This window comes from Mandrillus leucophaeus, unplaced genomic scaffold (genome assembly GCF_000951045.1).
Source record: "Mandrillus leucophaeus isolate KB7577 unplaced genomic scaffold, Mleu.le_1.0 Scaffold96, whole genome shotgun sequence".
Classification (NCBI taxonomy): domain Eukaryota; kingdom Metazoa; phylum Chordata; class Mammalia; order Primates; family Cercopithecidae; genus Mandrillus; species Mandrillus leucophaeus.
The window spans coordinates 2,969,521-2,991,670 of record NW_012110474.1 but is presented as its reverse complement, the minus strand read 5'-3'; the positions used below and the strand labels follow the sequence as shown (position 1 = coordinate 2,991,670).

The window sequence follows — 22,150 nt, the reverse complement described above, 5'->3', positions numbered from 1 at the left end:
ATGTGTGCAAATGTTTATTCAGAATCCCTTCTATTTTATTAGAAGACAGAAACAGTAATTTCACCAGTAGGAATTGCGTGTGCTCTCAATACAAGTAAGTTTGCCACTCCTTCAATTATTGTCCATTGCAGACATTTTGGACTCAAGGTAAGAATCCAAATGAGAAATAAGAAATATCCAGTCCCTGATGATTCATTTAAGTCCTGTTCAACTAGATGAAAGCTTCCACCAGAAGGAAGAGTTGCTGTTCCTCCTGGCTGGCTTTGTGTTTCTTTCAGTGCTCTAAAGAACTTTGTATCTGGGCGGCTGTGTTCTGTTGTGTCAGGCTGCTGGACAGGAGTTGATGCTCACGGCGCCGCTGACCAGGGCTGCTTTACTGAAGCTCACTGGGTGTCCGTCAATCACAAAGTGGCGTATGCAGCCTGTGAAGGGTTTGCTGGGGGCCAAGCGTGGTGTCAGTAGAGATTCTGAAAAGAGCAAGAAATAAAAACAAAGATTGCAATTAAGATATTCCAAGCCCAAATATTACTTCCTGGTAAAAGTATACATATTTGCTCATATCATCGACATGATTTACATTTCAAAAATGGAATATAGTTATAATTGACTCATTTCTCAGGAACGTTGTTTGTGAAGTTCTATGAACATGTGGTAATTTTAATATTTTGCCATGTTTTCCATGATCAGATTTCTATGTATTGTAGCTGTCTTTCAAGGCTGAAATTTACCACTTACATGTAAAGCCTCAGCAGTGAATTTTCATGATCTACCAATTTTTTTAAAGTTAATTTCACCTGGGCCTCACTTATAATGTGCGCTTTGCTAAAAAGGAGGAAAGAAATTTTAGCTTCTATACTATTTTTGGACTGGTTAAAATTTCTGTTTAATTCATTACCCTTCACCCTTAAGCCTCCACATTTTTGCCTGTTCATAAAATATAATGAGAAAATAATGAATTCACATAAACTAAAAGTTAATTTTTCTGAGCTCAGGCTTTAAGAACTATAAATAGGGTAATGATAACTCGCTTAGTCTTTGTGTGGGCACAGGTGCCCTGTGGTATGCCAAGGGAACTTTCTTCTCTTAATTAGAAATCTAGAAGAAGCCTTATACTTATTAATTGTACAGACACAATTAAATGTGTTAGGATGATAGAAGCAATATAATTTAAAACAATTTAGAGAGCTTAGAAAGATCATAAAATTAAAATCCATTTACCCAAAGCTTATTATTATTTACCAACAGCTATGTGAGCAATAGCAGATAAAGGATGGAAAACACTTAGAAATCAGTAATTCAGGAAAGAACATAGAACAGCAAATGAAACATCAGCAAGCAGCTGTAATAAGTTTTCTAAGCAATGTAGGGAAGAATATGCAGAAACCGTGTACTGAAAATAAATCATGGAAATAGCATTTCATATTTAGAGTGATAATCATAAAAGGTTTAGATTTGGAAGGGGCCTGAGAGATCAATTCCCTTTATTGTCTCTAGATTAGTGTGACTATTCTTTAAGCCTGTTCAGTGTACTTCATCATCTGGGTAAGAAATGAGTGAACAGGAAAGCTTATGAGGGGTAAGTAATACCTCAAAGTAAGCGAAGTAATACTTCTGCTTACTTTGGATACCAGACTTAGAACGTGGGTTTTGATTCTGCCCAAGCTTACCATCCTTTGGCTTATGAGGGAAACCATCTGGAGGTAATAATTCACGTAGCAGTTAGTGGTCTGAATAATTCGCCACACAATTAATTGTAGGTAGTGACAGTACAGTGCCCTAGGACCTTAAGTAGTTGATTAATGAAATTAATGCATAATTTTAAGAGAGAATGTTTCCCGGGTTGAAGGCTTGACTATATACAAATAATGTAGAATTTTCAGTAGAGGAATGAATGGTTAGACCCGTGGGTGGGCTACATTAACAAAACATTATTATTATTATTATTATTATTATTATTATTATTTTGAGACGGAGTCTCACTCTGTCGCCCAGGCTGGAGTGCAGTGGTGCGATCTCTGCTCACTACAATCTCCACCTCCTGGGTTCAAGCAATTCTCCTGCCTCAGCCTCCTGAGTAGCTGAAAGGATTACAGGTGCTCACCACCACACTCAGCTATTTTTTATATCTTTAGTAGATATGGGGTTTCACTATGTTGGCCAGGCTGGTCTCTAACTCCTGAGCTCAAGTGATCCACCCGCCTTGGCCTCCCAAAGTGCTGGGATTACAGGTGCGAGCCAATACGTCTGGCAGAAAAAAGGATTTAATTTTTAATTTTGATTTTAAAACTGTCACATACTAAAATTGACTTTTTTGGCCTATAGTTCTATGAATTTTATGCATTAGCTTTTTATGGATAGAAATAATGAGTCACCAGAGTTCTGAGTGGTATTCTTGGAGAATTCAGTGCATTTAGGGGTTTTATTTAGCCTAATTTCTTTAGTTATCCTCTTAATGCCTGGTTTCTGATATGATTTTAGTGGAATTAATCTTGAACAGCTCAAAATGATATAATTAATTACATTTCATCTAAAATTATAATTGCTTTTGTTCTAGGCTTGCTGGCCTAATTCTTAGATGGAATTAAAAGCTGCAGTGGTGCAGCGGGCTAGTGGTTACGCCCTTCTGGCCTGCTAGCTCCTGCGCTGGCTCATTAGCTAAAGTTTGCTATTCATTCTATGTCTCAGGCAGGCTGAATTTGGCTTTAGGTACATCTTGCCTGTCCAGTCTGTGGGGCTTAGCAACTCTTGTAGTGAGGGATGATAGCAGTGTATGAGGCTGGGATCAGACTGTGAAAGCAAACAAACAAACAAAAATCAAAGATAAATATCTGTTTGAAAGATGTAGTAAGTACCTTGGGTACATACTGAAGGACAAATACTCCAGCTTCCACAAGGGAGGGTCATGCTTGTTTTGTCCACCTCCCAAAGCCTAGCACATTGCTTAATAGACAATCTATGCTATGTGTTGGATATAGTCATGTTCCCTGCCATCAAGGAATGTACTACTTAGTTTCAACAATATTCTGTACTAAGTGCTACAACAGTGGTATGCGTACACATCCTAGAGGGAAAGGGGCATGTATGTAAGTAAATGTCTGAGCTGAGTCCTAAAGGTCAATAGGAGTTAGACTGGGGAGGAATGGGAGAAGTTGTTTCTTAACAAAGGTACTAGGGGAGTAAAGGAAGAACATTTCCCAGAAATTGAGGCCCAGTTCCCTTATGCAAAGGCCTGGAGCAAAGAGACCATCACTAAACATTTAGGAACTGCAAGTCCCGGAAAGTGTGGGGAGATCCCAAAGGTAGGGATGAGGGGGAGACAGATGATCAAGAAGCTTGCATGCTATGGTGAATTTAATCCTAGAGGACCTTGGGAACCTGTGAAACATTTTAAACTGTGTTGTGATTTCTGGAGGGAAGCAATGTGCAGAAATATGCACTGATGTGAGACTTTTTCATGCTGCACCTGCATGAAGTACAGTGCTGGCCTTTGACAGAATCCTTTCAAAGCTGAAGTCAGGAACAGGGAGAGGACTGGGGAATGGAGAGGGGAGTGAAATGGGGAGACAAAGGAGAAGAAGAGTTGCTTTGCGAGGGTCTCAAATATTTCTTTTCACACCGGGTTACCATTATTGTCAATACTGGTATTTGAAAAGTTCAGACAAAGAAGAGTGCTTAGTTGTTACTATTTTTGGAGTACCCAAGGACAGATGCTTAATTTTATCTGTGCTTTCTTGCCCTCTTCTTTAAAGCATTGTCTGTCTTTATGGGTCAGTCTAAAAATAATCTATTAGAAGATTATTAAAATCCCCACCAAGCCAAGCACAGAAAGACAAATATCATGTGTCCTCACTCACATATATGAGCTTAAGAAGTAAATCTCATGGAGAGAGGTAGAGAGTAGTTGGTAGTTACTAGAGGTTGGGAAGGGAAGGGAAGGGGGAAGAAGGAGATGAAAAGAACTTGGTTACTGGGTACAAAAACACGGTAAGATAGAAGGAATAATTTGTAGTATTTCATAGTACAATAGGGAAATTATAGTTAAGATAATTTATTGTATATTTCAAAATAGCTAGAAGAGAAGGGTTGTAATGTTACCAACACAAAGAAAAGATAAATGTTTTAGGTGATGGATATTACAATTATCTTGATTTGATCATTACACGTTGTATACAGGTATCAAAATATCACATGTATCCCCAAAATATGTACAACTCTGATAGGTCAATTAAAAACTCCCCACCAAGTTCCCGCTGCAAAAGCTGGGTTATTTCCCTTTTAAATCCCACTCCCCAGCCATAGCATTCAGGTTTTCCAAGTTAGTGAAATGTGTAAAAACAAATGTATTCAATATGAGGACATGGTCCTTGCTTCAGAGGTTTAACACAATTGGGGTGTTTATGTGTTGTCCATAAGTGTCTTGTCACAATCCTGGATTATACACCATTCTTGGCAGATGACAGCAGCAGTGACTGATGATGTTTACAGAATTGCCGCTGGGAACCTCTCTGAGGGAATGTCACTACCAATGGACGACAACTTATGGTCTGCAGCTGTTTTTGCAGTTCAGACTAATCATGGACAGAGAGAACTGTGCATTTTTTCCTACTGAGGAAGGGGAGCAATTAACAGCAAGCTTAATCCCCCAAAGTTCTCAGATCCTACTGTAGTGTTAGTCAATGAGTTTTCTTTGTGTTAGAGATGAAATTAGAGTATGTGTTTCACTGTGTGTCTGTGTGTGGAGGGCACTTAAAAGGGAAAGGAAAGAAAAAAATAAGCAAACATGGCAAGGGAGAGTAATAGCTACTGGGTGGAATGCTGGGGTCTAGTTCTTACGTGTCACTTTATTGTGCTTTTTCCACTTAAATGACACTGTATATAAAATCCTTTGAGTAACTAGGTGCATCAGGAAAACACATGGCTCAATAACAATTATGAGAACTCAGTTTTTTGGATTGGAAACTTTTCCTTTTTAAGCAACACTTACCTGGAACACCTCCAACAAACACAGGCTCCCTGTGATCAATTGGTTTTGGATTCAGGGGTCCAACCACGTGGTTCACTTCAGAGTCCACATCCAACTGAACCACATTAGAATCTCTAATAACTGAAATGCAGGGCAAAGACCGTAAGTGGGCAAAGATCATAAGTGGCACTAGAGTGATGAATTTTTACATGAGAAAGACTATTTATCACAGTAATTGCTTTTATTTATTCCAGAATAAAGCCCACACTTTCTTCTAGATTATTAAAATCATCAATGATGTCTAACAATGTCTAACCAAGAGATTACTGCAACATTTTCCTTAGAAAGGGAGAGTATTTAGAATATTCTTGTGCTACTTTGTTTTTGCTCTGTAAGTTATGCATTATTTAAGCAACTCCTCAACACAATTTTGCAGCACTCATATTTTGAAATCACATGTGGATTCAGTATGCACATAATGGTATAATAACATGATTTTCTTTTCTTGGATACTTTTAGACTGTCGTGTGTTACCTATCATATAAGTGATAGTCTAAGTTCTGCCAGGTCATAATCTTACAGTTGGGTGTGCAAGCTCCCCAGGGCAGTCACCTTTTCTCACCTGTAATTCTGTGCCATCTGCCATCACAGAGACTCTGCTTGGGTGTTACTGAGGTGGAAAAATCTCTGATGCCATTATTGACTTTCACTATGACCTGCAAAATATAGGGCACATTCTATAATTTAGTTTCTCCTCATTGTGATAAAATGGAATTTCTTAAATAATTTACCATAGTGGGGCAATACTTCAACAAATATTCAGACATGATTAACTTTGCAATTTGAACACAAGAGGTCACTATTTGGCAGGCTATAGAAATAGGTTCAGCTGGGGGTGCTCTTTGGGGAGAGAACAAAGTAACTTTATAGGGGAGAAAACAGGGAGAGAGGGACACTAAGAAATAGAATAAATCTCTTCAGTTTCTAAAGATTGAGTGTGTTATACGAAGCAGGTTAAAGTATTGGTGAAGAACATGGACTTTGAAGCTAGACAGCCAGTCTCCTATTTAACTTACTCTCTGCCCCAGTTTTCTCGTTTGTAAATTAAAAGCAATACTGTTACCTACATCATGGAGATAATTGGGAGGATTAAATGAGTTCATCTAGGTAAAGCATTTAGAATAGTACCTAACAAATAGTAAGCACCAAGTAGGGATACGTTTAATTGTGATGGCTCAATATAATTTAATAGAATGTACTAGAACCCAAATAAAAATCTGTTATATTAAGTTAGCAGCATCAATGAAAATATACTTTTTTGTTAATATTTATTTGAATACTTCTATGAATATTCTTTAGTAATATCTTAGGATGAAAGTGGCATTTAATTATAATATAATTTCTTTATTTCTATCATTTGAGAATAATATATATAGTATATATACATATCTAGTATACGTATATATGATATCTGATGTACATATATTATAGATATTTAGAAAGATGTTTTAGTGTTTGTTGATTTTGATAGTTATGTTTGCTGATTCCATTTGGTGAAAAAAAGTGCTTCTCATTCTTTTGTTAAAACTCTTTATGTTGTTATTGGTGATTATTTTTTATATTATTTTGCCATATTTTCATAACTGTTTTGATCAAATCAACTTTCAACATAGGAAGCTGAATCCAAATATTGCCCACATTTACATTTCATGTTACAACTTTCCTATTTTTCTTTTTCAGTTAGGGAAGATTGATGAAATAATTCTGTGAAATAAATCTGCTTCAGATCTAGAATCCAAGGTCAGATGAGACAAATCATTAAACATTTTTCAGACACTACCTGTCCATTTTTCATGTGAACATTTAGGTACTCCCCATTGACACTGTGGCCGTGGACCAGGGTTCCGGAACTGCTTCTGGGACGGACTTCAAATGCAATTTCAAACTTCAATCCAATATTGAAAGATTCATCTGTGGAGATAAACACTATAAACTCCCAAGAACAGCAAGATCATATTTGTAACTACGGTGTGATTTTGTAATTATATATCTTTTTTATCTGTTTTTGAAAGTTTGATGCATTTTTTAACAGATAAGTAGAAAGTGGCTTTTCCATGTCAAACTCACTGGGGAAAGCTCTGTGGGGAACCAAGATAACTAATGCATCCATCCTGTTGTGGGGTGTGAGGCTGGCAACAGCACACAAAGTATGTGTTATGGGAGCTCAAGGGAGGAGAAATTAATTCCAAGTAGCAGCCGCACTGTTGAGTATTTCACAAGTGAGGAGGACGGGGCAATCTGGGCAGAGGAAGTAGACTGAACACAGGTACAGAGGCTGGAATGCTTGGAGAGCTCTGTGAAGGCCATTGTGGCTGGACTGTCTCTGCCAGGCGAGAAGGAGGCATGGTGAGTGGGAGCCACACTGGGAAGGGCTCTAGTGCTGAAGTATGGAAGTTAGGCTTTATTTTGCAGTCACTCGGCAAGAGAGCTGTCTTGATTGGACCTGTATTTTAAAATAATTCTTAAACAAAAACCTAACTGGTGCTGGTGCTATACAGCATTTCAGAGGAGAAAGAGCAGAGAAAGTATTTAGGAGCTGTTACTGAGGTGATCCAATAAAATTCTTATTAAGAATAGTTGTGTTTACTCCAAGAGACTCATGGCAAACTGGGGTATCTAAATACTGTTCATTTAACGTATCTTATAAATCATTTAAAATTTTTCTTGCTATTAGTTAATGCTCATGGAGTAGTATACAAATTGTGCAGTTTGCTCCGCATTCCCAGCTGTCCAAACCATTAAGAGTTCTTATCACTGAAATTCCATGAAAGGCTGAGAATTGTAAGTGTAGGTGTTTTAGTGTAGGGGTAATGGTGGATGAGGCAGGAAAGTAAAATCATGAGCTAGACAAAAGAGGAAATACTACCTCTGGGTGTTGTGCTGGATATGGTGGTGGTTTAGAAAGTATACTTGGCTGCAGTGTAATTTCTTTCTTTGGGGCATGTGCAAAGTACCTAAGTGCCTTGAGAGCAGGGAACATGCAGCTTTATACCCTTTCCTGTCCTCATTCCGGGCACTTATTTTGGTGTCTTCCTCACACCCAGTGATTGCTCCATAGAATATTCTTGGAATGAATTAGATGGTGATTGTGTGTAGTCTGCTAGGATTTTATTTATTTTTAGAACTGTTATGTCTCATCATCTGGCACAGGGACTGCCTTACGGGAGGCATACAATAAAAACTGAATGAGTGAGAGAGTAATGGTCAAGGAGAATAATAAAAATCCAGAAATAAAAATTTCTGAAGGATAATGTTGTCTGCTGGTGTTGCAGGACTTGGGGAGAAACTGGGACTTCCTTTAGTAGAACAATGGTTCATGCCAAGAAGGAGCAGAGCAAGACCTCGAGGAGCAAGGTGGCCAAAAACTGACATGGATCAGGCCACGGAGCAGCATAGACATTCTAAAGGAGCCCAGGTGGTCTTCATCCAGAAGTTTGGCAGCTATGGAGAAGCCTGGTCAGGGAGAGTATACAGGGATGGGGACTGTATGTATGATTTGGAGTGCAGGAGGGAGAAAGATGGTTCTTGTGGGAAGAGGTCATCTTCTAAGGGCTGAGTTTGGCATTCTTAAGTTTTAACTCTGGGTCTGATATTCCCTGTTAGCCATCTCCAGGAAGAAGCATTTCATGACTCATATTTTTAACATGACTAATGTTACCTAGAACCACATATCCTCCTTCTGTTGAAAAGTAAGTTCCTGTTTCCATGGGGCCTTCAAAGCAAGGGGTCACACTGAATGTCTGAGAAGCAGAGGTGATGGAGGCCCCATTGAGCTGGAGATTGCTGAGACAGCCACTAAAACTGTAGATGGAGTTAATCTGAGGGAAGAAGACATTTCTTAAAATCCATTTTCTCAACACAGATGCACCAAGGGGAAGCAAAATGAGGGGGTTTGAGTCCTGAGGGAAACCAAATAATTCCTTGTTGTATTTATTTCAGATATCTCAATGATCAGTACTTTCCTGGATAGTTGCTTTTTAACTGGTTGTTTGAAGCTGGAATTTTGTATTTGATAATGTCAACCTGTAGTAATTAAGCTATGGACATTTTTATATTACACTTTGACACAATAAGTTGCAGCTGTGGTTTTCAAATTGCATATTTAGAAGTATCCTAGTTTTCCCTCAAGAATGACAGCTGTGCCAAGATCACCTAAGGCTGATGAGGGCTAGCAAAGTTCTTTACTTAAATCTACCATAGTCAAATAAACAGCAGAAAGCTTTCATTTCTGGTTTCATGAGCTGTTTTTGTGGTTGAGAATTTATCATATCACAGGACATGAAACTTGGGCCACTTTAGATAACTGATTTCGTATTGCATTTGGACATTTTACAAAAGAGATTGCCATGGAATTGGGGCTGCTTATCTAAAATCTAATTATAATGTAAACCATCTTTTTTGCTTCATCCACATACATTAATGGGTCTTAGAAATTATTTTTAACATTGCTAAAATCCAACCTATATTTATGTGAAGAAAAATTTAGTCCTTTGATGCATTCTTTTTATTGCTAAATTTTTTTATAAGTGCAACATTTTTAATTTTTGAATTACACAAACGATATTTTTCTACTATATTCTCACTTCTCCCCAGGGTAACCACATTTCCTTATACATTTACAAATTGTGTGTGTGTGCGTGTGTGTGTAAGAAACAAAAATGGGATTGTAATTTGCATAATGATCTGAAACTTTTTTTCACTCAATAATGTATAATGCAATGATTTGCTTTCTTTTTTGTTATGCCTTTACATTGAAAGTATGGGTACTTTCTGAACAAATAAGATCCCCTTGAGACATAAATTTTCATGATAATTTATACCTCTGAAACTTTTTCATTTCACATCTACCTTAGAATCAAAAGATTACTTCTGACTTTGTAATGCCACAGGGCAGACAGGCAGCCCATAAGACAGTACTTTGATGTCCCATGTCCAGAAAACTACAGTTTTACTGATGCTAGTTTCCAGTTTCCTAATCTGTGAAACGAGGGCCTCAATTAGGTGATGTTCTGGCTCTAACGGTCAATGGCTCTACCTGGTCATGCCTGGCTTACCTGAACATTTTTCACAGCCTTTCCAGGAGCCACACCTCCCAAATAAATGGGACCCTTGATTTTCCAGGTAGCTTCAGTAGGAGGAAGACTTTCTTCTAGGACTCGAAGACCATCAATTACCAGTCGGCCACTGCTCCTTTCTCGAATAAATATCACCTGGATGAAGAGAAGGAAAATAGCACATCTCAGGTACATTCTAAGATTGGAGAAAAGGCTGTGTTTCCTTTTCTTCCAACTTTGCTATTGCAATGCTGTGGGAAATCTTCAGAAAGTTTATTTTTAAAATGGTCCTATCTCTGAAGGTCAGGAGTTTATCTCTTCTGTTTAGTAGGCTTCTGGCAATGCAGTTTTTGGAATGGCAGAAACTTTATCCCTCATTTGATTCTGTTTTGTTATACAGCATATGCCTTTATTGTGAGTTGTCTCCAGGCCTCTGCTTTATATACATAGGTGTATTTTTTTCCTGCTTATCTTCCATTTACCACTTCATGTATTAGAGGAAGTGATCCGTATATTTTCTGACCTCTAGATAGAATGATTTAAAGCTTAATTTCTGAATATAGCTTATGTTTTTCCATGTTCTCTATGAAGCTTTTCCCAGTTGACCAGGCCACATATGGCCAGAACAGGCCATATGTTCTCTCCCACTTAGATTTCTTGTGATTAACTATAATGCATGTTACATTGCTTACTCTTGACATTACATACCCACCAATTTCTTTCAATATTTATCTGCTCCCACTGTGGTATCCTGTCTTCCTAACTGATTTACTATTTACTTTGTATCTTCCACAGCTTAGCCAATAAAAGACACTCGGTAATAATTGTTGAAAAGTAAAAACCTATTGGCAGTAGAAAATAAGTGAGAAATCATTAAAAACCAAATTTCAGTTTATGTTGACCACTGATCCTTTGGTTAAAATAATTATGCTCAGCCTGTGTCTCTTTTTAAATAGTATGCTTCAAGACTTTTATAAGGAATACAATTTTTCGAAATTGAATTCTGAGCGTGCAGCAGCAGACTTTTAAAATGGATATTTCTAGAGAGAGTAATGGAGGCCCATGAGTGTCCATTTGACAATGGTAGCTATTTGCTGATAATACTGTTCTCTGCCTTCAACTTACATCATGCCACAGGCCATCATTGTATTTCTCCTGGCTTCTAATCTTCAGTTTCTTGTGACCAACATTAAACATGTAAACCAAGCGGCCGTGGGCCAAAAATAGAGTCATAAAGTCATTCTCTTCTTGATCTGAGACATAGAAGATCATGCCATGGGAGGAACGAGTTCTCAGACGAATGGAAAACTGAGATCTGGTAAATGAAAAGAAAGGGATTACCATACGTAAAATGAGACTGAGGATAATCTCTAACTTCTTTAAAATAATACAGTGTAAGCAAGAATAAATAAGTAGCCATTCTATCTAATCCCAAGCAACATTATTCCATACTTAGTATTATTAATGAATATTACATTAGCATGGCTAGTTCAAAAATGTAAATTCTTCTCTACTTCCTTGTACAACAAGGATGTATTCCACATTTGAGGAAATGTTGTTTCAGTTAAGGATCTTACTGTGTCTTGCTTTGAAAATACGGCTGCAGGCTGGGTGCCATGGCTCAGGCCTATAATCCCAGTAATTTGGGGGGTCAAGGCAGGAGGATCACTTGAGCCTGGGAGTTCAAGACCAGCTTGGGCAACATAGTGGAACCCCATCTCTACAAAATTTTTAAAAAAATTATCCAGGGATGGTGGTGCACACCTGTAGTCCCAGCTATTTGGGAGGCTGAGGTGGGAGGATCACTTAAGCCTGGAAGGTTGAGGGTGCAGTGAGCCATGATCATGCCACTGCCCTACAGCCTGGGTGGGAGAACAAGACCTTGTCTCAAAAAAAAAAAAAGCTGCAATTTAGTAAAAATATGTATGTTAAAGAAGCTTATCCATGTGGACAAAATACTAGTGAGTAATACAAATAATATCACTTGTGTGCTATCTAAAATACAGACTAAAATTTTTTCCCAGTAAAAATTAATTAGTGGATACCATGTGTAAAAAGCAGCCACCTGAGTGTGTAGAAATTAAACAAAACCTTCTAGAAATTTAACCACAGGCTATGGATAAGATACATTTACTAGGTTAACTTCTAGTTTGATTAACTCTAAATTCTTCCTGAAAAATAGAAAATACTGATTCTGCCTATTAGGCAGGTAGCAAATTATAAGACATTAGAGATTTCTTATTGAATACTTTGCCTCTATGAATGTTTGACAGAGCTATGTAAGACCTATATAAAAATATTTGGGTGCTAAAACTATAAAAATAATTCTTCAGTAATATCAGGTAACCTGGAGATTTATGAAATACTGGAAAGAGGTGATGGGGTTGGAGATAGCTGGAGGGTCATAGACAAACAAGCTTATTTGTATTTTCAATGCTTTATTAACCTTCTAGTAGTTCGAATGCACTCCCATTTACAACCTGAAAGCAATTTGTATGGGAGAGGGAGCGTGATATCAAGGTTAGATGATGAGTCATTTGAAATTTGCTCCATCTTCCCCTCCTTGATTGTCTTTTCTTTTTGGTCAAATACAGTAAACTCCTGGAAGAATATTGTTTTATGAACCTTACAAATGGAAAATCACAGAGAATATAATTCTTTGGATAGTATAAATCATGTACTATTTAGTACTTATTTCGATGATAACATAATAGGATTAAGGTGGCGCAGAAAGGAAAGATAGGTAAAAACGATGACATGTGGCAAACAAAGATGGAGCCCAGCCATGTCATTAAGAGTCTAGGAGTATAGTGTGTTACTTTACTTTGCACCAAAATCTCCTTTTAAGTGTTCAAACTCTTGGCGGCTGTTGGCTGTTCCTCCATATTGATAGGCGTGCTCTATTGCTCTAGGGCTGTTGGAAAGGTGGCAATGAGAGTTTCTTGGAGTATTCCGCTCTGGGAATTTCAGGGCAACAGGATCCCATGAAGGTGCATCTTTACTTTTCCCTCCCTATAAAAGTAAACCAAATTAAGGGATAAAAGTGACATACTAGCACCAAAAAGTACTTTGTGATGTCCTCATCATTAATAAGGATAAAAAATTTGTATATTATTTGTGCATTTTCCATTCATGGAACATTAGGCCCCCTCTCTTCCCTACCTCTACCGCTATGAGCAAATGACAGCAGTAGCTGCAGCAGTAACATCAACAACATAGCATATTAATGAACCCCAAATTCTTCCACATGGTAGTAAAGCAAAGTTAAACTGAAGCTACAGAGACAACTGCTCTATCATTTAAATTAAGTGCACATCTTAACCAATAGTGAAAAGTGGCAAAGTTGGCAATTAAAATGACCCTGAATCAATCAACAAAATCCTTACATAAGAAACAATATTAATATTACTTTAATACACAGATTATTACTTACGCATGGTGTGTAAAAAGTTAACATAGCAACATCTTCAAAATACTTAAGGAGATTTTTGGTGATAGGATATGTAGTAGAATTTTATGTGACAGGATATAGAACAATTTTTAAACACCTTGTGCTCTTAAAATTGCATGGCCGATGCTAAAATTTAGAGTTGTGCAAGTATAGGCTAATATTTAATGATTATTTAGTTTTAATTTCTGAAGCAAAATAAAAGTAAATGCAAATAAATTCAAGTATTTAGTCACTTATTCAAGCAAATGTTTAGTGACTATCCAATGGGTAGAAGTAAAGGGGAAGGAAATCCATGATTATACATTCCTCCCATGGGTGGCATGTAGTGGGGAATAGAAAGTCAATGAGAAATGATTCCTGTTTTTTAAGGAACTGAAAATTAATTTGGAGAAACAGTTGTAACAGCAGATTGGAAAACAGGGTTGGTGCCAGATAGGACCTTAGATGATTGCTGGAGGTTTTGTTTTTTAGGTGATGAAGAGCCACACAGGTTTTGAAAGCAGGGAGGGAGTGGCCTGCTCTGAGCCACCTAGGAAGACAGCTTGCAACAAGGAAGGCCTGATAGAAGAGGAAATGTGTGGCAGCAGGGAGGACAGAGACACAGCAAGAAACAAGATGAGAGATAGGATTAGATACAAAAATTCAGGATTACTGAATGAGCACATGCAGGCAACAGACAAGATGAGAGAGAGGATTAGATCAGAAAAGTTCTGGTTCAGGATTACTGAATGAGCACACACCTTTATTCCCAGCCCCCCGTTCCCATTGAAATGTCAGAACAATGTACATAAAAATAAATCCACAGCAGTCCTGGAAATCTAAGAGGGTTTCCACTGGCAGAACCAAGCCGTGTGGAATTTCTAGAAGATATAAAGTAGATTGGAACAGATGGACAATAAAACCCTTAATCTCATAAGGGCAAAAGACAAGACCTACAAAAAAAATAAAATAAAAAAAAAATAATAGTGTTTTAGCTAAATCTCAGAATTACATTCAAAATCTAGATGTGATTTTGGGCAGAGGGCAGGTTAATTAATTAAAGGACAGACCAGCTGTGCCAGTGTCTCTTGCTCTCAGGGCAGCAGCTCGTGCAGTTGGATTTTGGCAGTGGAGACTCTCGCAGTGGTGGTTAGGTTGGAGAGAGATGGGAGCTCAGAGACTCTCATTTCCTAAAGGAAAGCCCACCTGGTTCCACCATTCCCTCTTCCCTTCTTTATGCAGTTGTCAGGACTCATAACCTGATTTTTACTGCAACAGAAATAAGGTTTCTCTCTTGGGTGGAGGAAATATACCCAGCTACCAGTACTTTTTGGTCCAGGCTCTCGCCTACAAATAATGGCCATAGCTTCAAGCCGTAGGTGGGCAGAACGGGCTGGAGTAGGGCTGCCAGGAGATTCTTTAACTCTAATGCCTTAGGAGAATTTTCCCAAATCCATGCTCTATTTCAATCCCAGTGGAGTAATATACTTTATGATAGGAGATATGATCACCTTTGTCTCAGTGAAAGGCCCAGCTGGAAATACTTTGCACAGGGCCTGTAGTGAGGGTAAGAGAACAGAGTGAGAGTGAGGGTAGGGGACTTTCCCCAACTCTGGCTGCTTCCTGTTCTCTCCATTTGGATGGAAAGGATCTCACGCTTTCTTAGTCAGTGTATCCACTTAGCTCTAGGTGCTCAGTGAAGCACAGGGTTATTTGAAACAGAACAATCTCAATTTACCAGCCTTGCCTGACTCTGCTTTAATGTGGGAATACATGACTATGTAGGTGCGTCTCTCATCTGCTGCAAAAATCAATAAACTCTGATGTCTTTATATATGGCAACCAAATATGCTAATTCTTCTGCAGATACACATTCACACTCTTAATAATGATAAAATAGCCAAGGTATAACTTAATTACTTTATACCATACAACACAGAGACTCAGTTTGTTATCCTAAGATGGGTATGTATATGGTGATTCTCAATGAACACCACTGGACTTTGGCTTTACCAGTGTAATTTTTTGTTTTCTCTGTGGGCCTGTTAGTTGCAATCCCACTGATAGTACCAGTTCAATTTAGCAAGATTCTTTTGTGTCAGATAACAACCAAGCTAGTTGAGCTACTGAAGAAAAAGACAGTAATGTGTTATACGGATATAGGGGTATCTTTTTTTTTGAAACAAAGTTTTGCTTTTGTTGCCCAGGCTGGAGTGCAGTGGCATAATGTCGGCTCACTGCAAACTCTGCCTCCCAGGTTCAAGTGATTCTCCTGCCTCAGCCTCCCGAGTAGCTGGGATTACAGGCATGCACCACCTTGCCTGGCTAATTTTTGTATTTTTAGTAGAGACGAGGTTTCACCATGTTGGCCAGGCTGGTCTCGATCTCCTGACCGCTTGATCCGCCTGCCTCAGCCTCCCAAAGTGCTAGGATTACAGGTGTGAGCCACCGTGCCTGAACGGGGTATCTTAAACAATCTAAGATAGTATTGTGGTGTCCCAGCAGGGGCTAAAATCAATTGGAAAGCTAGAAAAAATCAAGGCACTCCCTTTCTGGAGGTTTCTGGTTTCTCAGAGCATCTCTTCATTTTTCTTTCTCGACAGGATAGCTTTCTGCCTTTCACTCTATGAAGCAGCTTTTTTTCCTCTTTGTATAATTAACATAATGCCCTTAGGTTTACATGTTTTCTATTCAATGGCCAGCTCAGGCAGATCTCTCTAGGTTCTAAGTTTCCAAGAAAGAGAATCTGATAGCCCAGCTTTGTGCGTGTGATCTACCCTGGTCCAGTGATCTATATCCAGGGAAGTGAGGTCTTGCATCTAAAACACAGGGTCTGCCCACTGGGTAGGAAATCAGTTCTTAGAGAACAGAGTGGTTTGCCAGATACCCTAGCATGATGTCTGTTACAATACTTGAAATGTTCATTATTAAACACCAAATGAGAAACTTTTCCCAATTAAATTTGAAACGTAAACATTGTTAAAAAAATTTAAGACTGGAACATAGATGGTAAGACAGGTATTCACAAATACCATAGGGAAATAGAAATCAATGTTACCTTTTTGGAAAGCAATTTGCCTTGATTCAGTAATTCTCCCTCTAGGAATCTTATCTTAAAGATTTGTTCAGCAATACACTCAAAGATTTATCTACAAAGATCTTTAGCTTCCAGAAAACTGGAAGCAACTAAAAGTCTATTAATGGTTAAATGAATATAATAAGTGAATAAAATGGGATATTAGGAAGTGATTGTGAAAATAAATTATTACAATCCCAATTGCTTTGGTGCAGCCTTAATGAAAATTTAGGTCAGAGACCACATATTTTTCTTGGTAGTTATTTATGAAGCTGTTGAAACAAGGGTCAATAGAAGAAAAGATTAGCAAATGTTGATATTCTAGTTATCTTAAAATATAATTGAAATCTATGGTGATTCTGTATCTTGTTATTACAAAGTCAAGTTTCTGTCTAACACTATTTACCATAAAGGTTAGCAAGTTTCCTATAATATGGAAAAACTTCTGTTAATAGGGCTGTTGATTATAACCTTGAGACTGAATGTTTGTTGGGAAATCACATTTGAAAGACAACTTAATTTAGAAAACTGTGTTTATTTAAAGGGGTAACTGTGTTTGCTTGAGAAGGTTGATGTCCCTCATCAACCTGTAATGTTAATCTGCTGCCTATGACCCTCTGACCAGTGTTCAAGTGCCAGATAAAAAAAGTTTCAGGATAAATCTTTTAGCATCAATGTATGAAGGTAACAGCAAGACTCTATTAGAATTTTATAGTATGCTCTGGAAACTCCTTCATAGTATCTTCCAGCAAAATCCTTCATGAGAATCAACGAAATTATCTGTCTTCCATGTCCAACTCAGGAAGGGATCCTAAGAAAGTACTAAGTTTCAATTATATACACACACAATTATTTTGTTAACATTGATAAAGCAGTCATGTATGAACAAAGAAGAAGTTTCAAGAGGATTGAAAAAGTAGTCCACATATGCTCATATATATGGAAAATGTCAAGATATAATGGTCAGTGAAAAACCATCAGAATGGGGAAGCTGGTGGAGACACTTCCCTCTTGCTGATGGTCCAGAAGCCAGCCTTGGACGGCAATCAGTTCTTCCCCTGAAACAATGCTCAACCTCACTAGCATTCAGAGAAATGAAAACTAAAACCTCAATTTGTCCATCAGATTGGCAAAATTATAGAAATTTGATTATATTCATTGTTGACAATAGTGTGGGACAATATGTTCTTTCAAATGCTGTTTGTGGGACTGTAAATTGGTATTGCCTCAATATTGAAAATGCGTATTCCCTTGAGCCAAGCAATTTTACTTTTAGGAACCAATCCTCCAGAATACTCTAAGGCGCTCTAGAGATATAACCACTAATATTCACTGAATCTTTACTCCATGCCTTGCGCTATGCTGAGTGCATATCATTTCATGCATTAACTCATTTAGTTTTTGTTACAACCCTATGATGCAGATAGCTGTGTATTTATTGAATACCTGTTATATGCATTGTTCTGAGTGCTTATTATACATCAGGGAACAAGATGAATGAGCTTGCATTTTAGTAGAGGAGACAGATAATAAATAATAAACATAATAAAGAAAGCATACTAATACAATATAAGTACTACGAAAAAAGAATAGAAAGAAGCAAAAGAGCAGCATTATTGGTGGAAGGTAGGAGACAGGCTGCAGTATTCAATAGGGTGTCAATGTAGGTCATTGAACAGATGAGAGTTTAGCAATTGTAGACGGAAGAGAAGTTGTCTGTGCAGATACTTGGGAGAAGCGCGATCCAAGCAGAAGGGAAGCCTGAATAAAGAACCTAAGGTGGGAGTACACATGGCCCATTCTAGGAATAGTTGGGAGGCCAGTATGGGGAGAAGACTGAGAGAGGTGGGCAAGTAGGAGGAGATGAACTCAGGGTAAGGGGCATGGATCACATAGGGCCTCTTATGAATTATGGTGCCTTGGGCTTTTACTCTGAGTGTAGTCGGGGGGCCATTTGAACACAGTAGTGACATGGTATGATTTATATTTCTAAAGATCTGACTGTAGGGTTGAGAATAGGCTATCAGGGAACAAGGTGGAAGCAAGGAGACCTGCTGGGAGGTGTTGCAGTTATTCAGATGAGAGTTGGTGGTGGCATGGGCCAGGATGGGAACACTGACACCTGAGCACACTCTTAAAATTGGATCATGAAAGAGGTGGGGAGGGTTAAACTGAAAGAATTAGAAGGGATTAAGGGTCCCACTTGTAATGAAGGCAAATAATGTACAGAGTTGCAGTAAATGCATGAGAAAGAATAGTAGGATGGAATTTTAGAACTCAAGATTTTGATAATGGAGTAGCTTTAGCTGATGTCACAGACCAAGTGTGCATGTGAGTGGTTGAAGTGAAGGCCCAGGAAGGAGGGGAAAAACCAGGGTAAGATCAGAAACTTGAATATTCCATGATTGTGACAAAAGCCTGAAATTGTTACACAAAAGCAAATGATACTAGAGAATTATAGTACCAAATAATGTGTATTATTTATACAAACTGTTAAGTACGGGGATATTTTAACCATTGTAAGGGAAACCATTGTAAGTTGGAAGCATGAATAAATAGCTGATTCAGACTGTTCATTGGAACAGGAACTGATGCAACAAACACGGATGAGCCTGGAGGACATTACATTAAGTAAAATAAGGCAGGCACAGAAAGACAAATACTGCATGTTATCGTAAGTGGGAGCTAAAAATGTTGAGTTCACAGGAGAGTAGAACTGTGGTTATCAGAGGCTGGGAAGGGCAGCGGCGGGAGGAGGATAGGCTGAGGTTGGTTAATGTATACCAAATTACAGCTAGAGAGGAGGAAAATGTTCTGTGTCTCTACAGTATAGTAGAGTGACTATAGGTAACAATAGTTTATTGTATATTTTCAAATAGCTAGAAGAGATGATTTTGAATGTTCCCAACACAAAGAAATAATAAACGTTTGAGATAATAGACATGCTATCACTCTGATTTGATTATTGCATATTAGATGCATGTATTGAAAGACAACTCTGTACCCCATACATTTGTGTAATTATTACGTGTCAATAAAAAATAAAAAATTCCTCTATAACAAAAAATTAATACAACAAAGCTGGTAAACTAGAATATGTGATACTGCAAGAATCCCATCTTTCCTATGTATGCAGTTGCAAAGGATCAAGTATATTCTCTAAAACAGCAGTGTCTAGAACTGTGTGCATGGAAAATGATGACAATTAGGAAGTCAGAACAGCATTATCTTTTACCTTTTTATTCTGACTTGCTTTAGGCTTGGATAAATTTTTTCCTTTTTTATGGAGGAGAAACAATGGTGAAGACTCAATGGGACACTCATAAAGAGAAGTGTGGACCTTTTCAGTATACCGTTGGAAATCTTCAACCTCCACATCTCTATCCACCCTGTGTTTGTAACAGAGGAAAAAATATATATTAAAAATATTGTTTAGAATTACATGATGAAAATTATGGAAGTCAAAGAGCTTTGGCAATTAAAGTGTGTGTGTGTGTGTGTGTGTGTGTGTGTGTGTGTGTGTGTGAGAGATGGGTCCTTACCCATCACTCGTAACCAGGACCCTTTAAATTACATTCAACCAGTTAATAACTATGTGCCTGGCATCACACATTTATAATAATGAACATCTTTTCCCTCAACACGCTCTGGATGATTGGAACTGCCTCTGTTTCTTAATCTATGTTAAACTCCTCCCTTGCTTATTCTTGTACTTAAGGAACCCCTATTGTCTTTGTTAAGGACCTAGATTAATAGCTGTCTTTAAAGTCATGCGTTAAATTAAGACTTTTGTAAACCTCTGGGTATGTTACTCTGTCATTAATGATAAGTACAAAAATAATTGCATCTAATATTTTTAGCTTGCTGTATGCCAGACACTGTACAAGTTGTTTTATGTGCATTATCTTCTCCTTTACCCCTCGTGACAAACCTACCAAGCAGGCACTATTATTATCTGCATTTTGTAGGTGAAGACATGAAGGCTTACTTAGTCAAGGTCATTTGGAAATTAAAGGGCAAAGAACCTACACAGAAATGCAAGTATGACAGTTTCTCAAGCACATACAAGCTTTTAATTACTATCCCCTAATGCCTCAGATACATTTCATAGTTCTCATTTTTAATATTTTTGCTGTTGTCTTGATTTTATTTATCAATCATGCAGATTCATTAATAATAAAAATATGATACCTGGTAAAGTAGGCATTACTTATGCAGCCAGTGAAATTAGCATACTGAGCACTGATTGGTGAGCCACCGAAGTAAAACTTCTTTTCACCTGCTTGTGTCTGTTCTATTTTCCCTTTGGTAGGATTCTTACTCCCAACTCTGCTTTTATCTACTATCAGTTCATATCTGCAAAAGAAAAAGGCTTCTTTACAAACCACAGAGCTAGCATTTCACCTGGACCCACTCTAGTTTGGATAAGCAGGTTTTCTCATGAAATGGAACATCTGGTTAATGAAAAGACAGTGAGTTGCCAAACTCTTCATGAGGCCCAGGATAAAATGGCTGGATATTTCTATATGCAGAAAAGATCCTCCAAACCAAGATTGGAATTTAAACCCATAAGGCAAGAAATTCAGATGCCTAGTCATCAGCATTATTTGTGTGTGTGTGTGTGTGTGTGTGTGTGTGTGTATGTGTGTATAAAACAGAGCATACCTCATGATGATAACTTAATCACATTTGTGGAAGACCATTTCCATGGCAAAGCACATTAGATTATTTTGATCCTTACTGGAAGTGGAATCCAGAAAAAGCCTCCTCATGTTTTCTGTGTCCACAAAAGTGGACATAGACTAGTAGCAGAGGTTCATTTCTTATTCCAGAAAACTTTCTTATTACGAAAAATAAATTCAGTATTATCTATTTTAAAGATGAAGTTGGAGCTTTTAAAATGTGGCCATAAATGTTGCATTCTCAGTTGTGTGACTCAAGGTCTACACAAGACCAACATTTGCTGAGCTCCTTCTATGTGCAAAATACTGCACTCGTTTCAGTATGTAATATTAGTAGGCATTTCCATCAGGAAGATTATAGCCTATTGTTTTACGGGAAAAATAACCCTTGTATTTATTTTAAGAAATTTCATAGTGATTTATTTTACATATCTTGGAAACTAATAGCAATATTTTTTTTAAGGAAGGTAAATTGTTCCTTCTAGCATTTTTGTTTTAACATTAGAAAAGGTGTAGGAGAACCTATTATTTATAGTGGTTTTTGACATAATCATGTCCCACAAATAGACATGGCAGAAAGAATATGAAGTGAGGAGCTGTACCTTGTGGGTGAGACAGAGGTAATGACGAAGTGGGACAGCCCATCATTGTACTGCTTATCTACTGACTGAACTTTGATTCCCTTTACATCCATGACGACAGTACCGTTATCCAGTGAGATGGAGAACACGTCTGACTGAAATGCAAGCACAAACATGTAAGTAGGGAGTCTAGGGATCCAAAAGATGGAAATGTTTTCAACATTTACTGAATGGTATTGCTTTTTTTTTTTTTTTTTTTTTGAGGCAGAGTCTTGCTGTCTCACCCAGGCTAGAGTGCAGTGGC

General features: G+C 37.9%; 1 protein-coding gene across 4 annotated transcripts in view; it reads right to left on the bottom strand.

Annotated features, from left to right (window-relative positions):
* Positions 1–22,150, bottom strand: part of LAMA4 (laminin, alpha 4) — a 158,306-nt gene continuing 136,156 nt past the window's right edge. For 3 of the 4 annotated variants that reach the window (XM_011970603.1, XM_011970602.1, XM_011970604.1), the window contains exons 29-39: positions 21,868–22,001; positions 20,775–20,939; positions 19,819–19,972; positions 12,902–13,089; positions 11,203–11,392; positions 10,078–10,233; positions 8,682–8,841; positions 6,804–6,934; positions 5,586–5,679; positions 4,985–5,104; positions 2–467 (exon numbers count right to left, since the gene is read on the bottom strand). In XM_011970603.1, coding sequence (XP_011825993.1) covers positions 322–467; positions 4,985–5,104; positions 5,586–5,679; positions 6,804–6,934; positions 8,682–8,841; positions 10,078–10,233; positions 11,203–11,392; positions 12,902–13,089; positions 19,819–19,972; positions 20,775–20,939; positions 21,868–22,001 — 1,638 coding nt within the window. In that variant the 3' untranslated portion in view covers positions 2–321. Of the gene's footprint in view, positions 468–4,984; positions 5,105–5,585; positions 5,680–6,803; positions 6,935–8,681; positions 8,842–10,077; positions 10,234–11,202; positions 11,393–12,901; positions 13,090–19,818; positions 19,973–20,774; positions 20,940–21,867; positions 22,002–22,150 lie in introns of all 4 variants that reach the window. The other variant, XM_011970605.1, reaches the window with a different exon arrangement.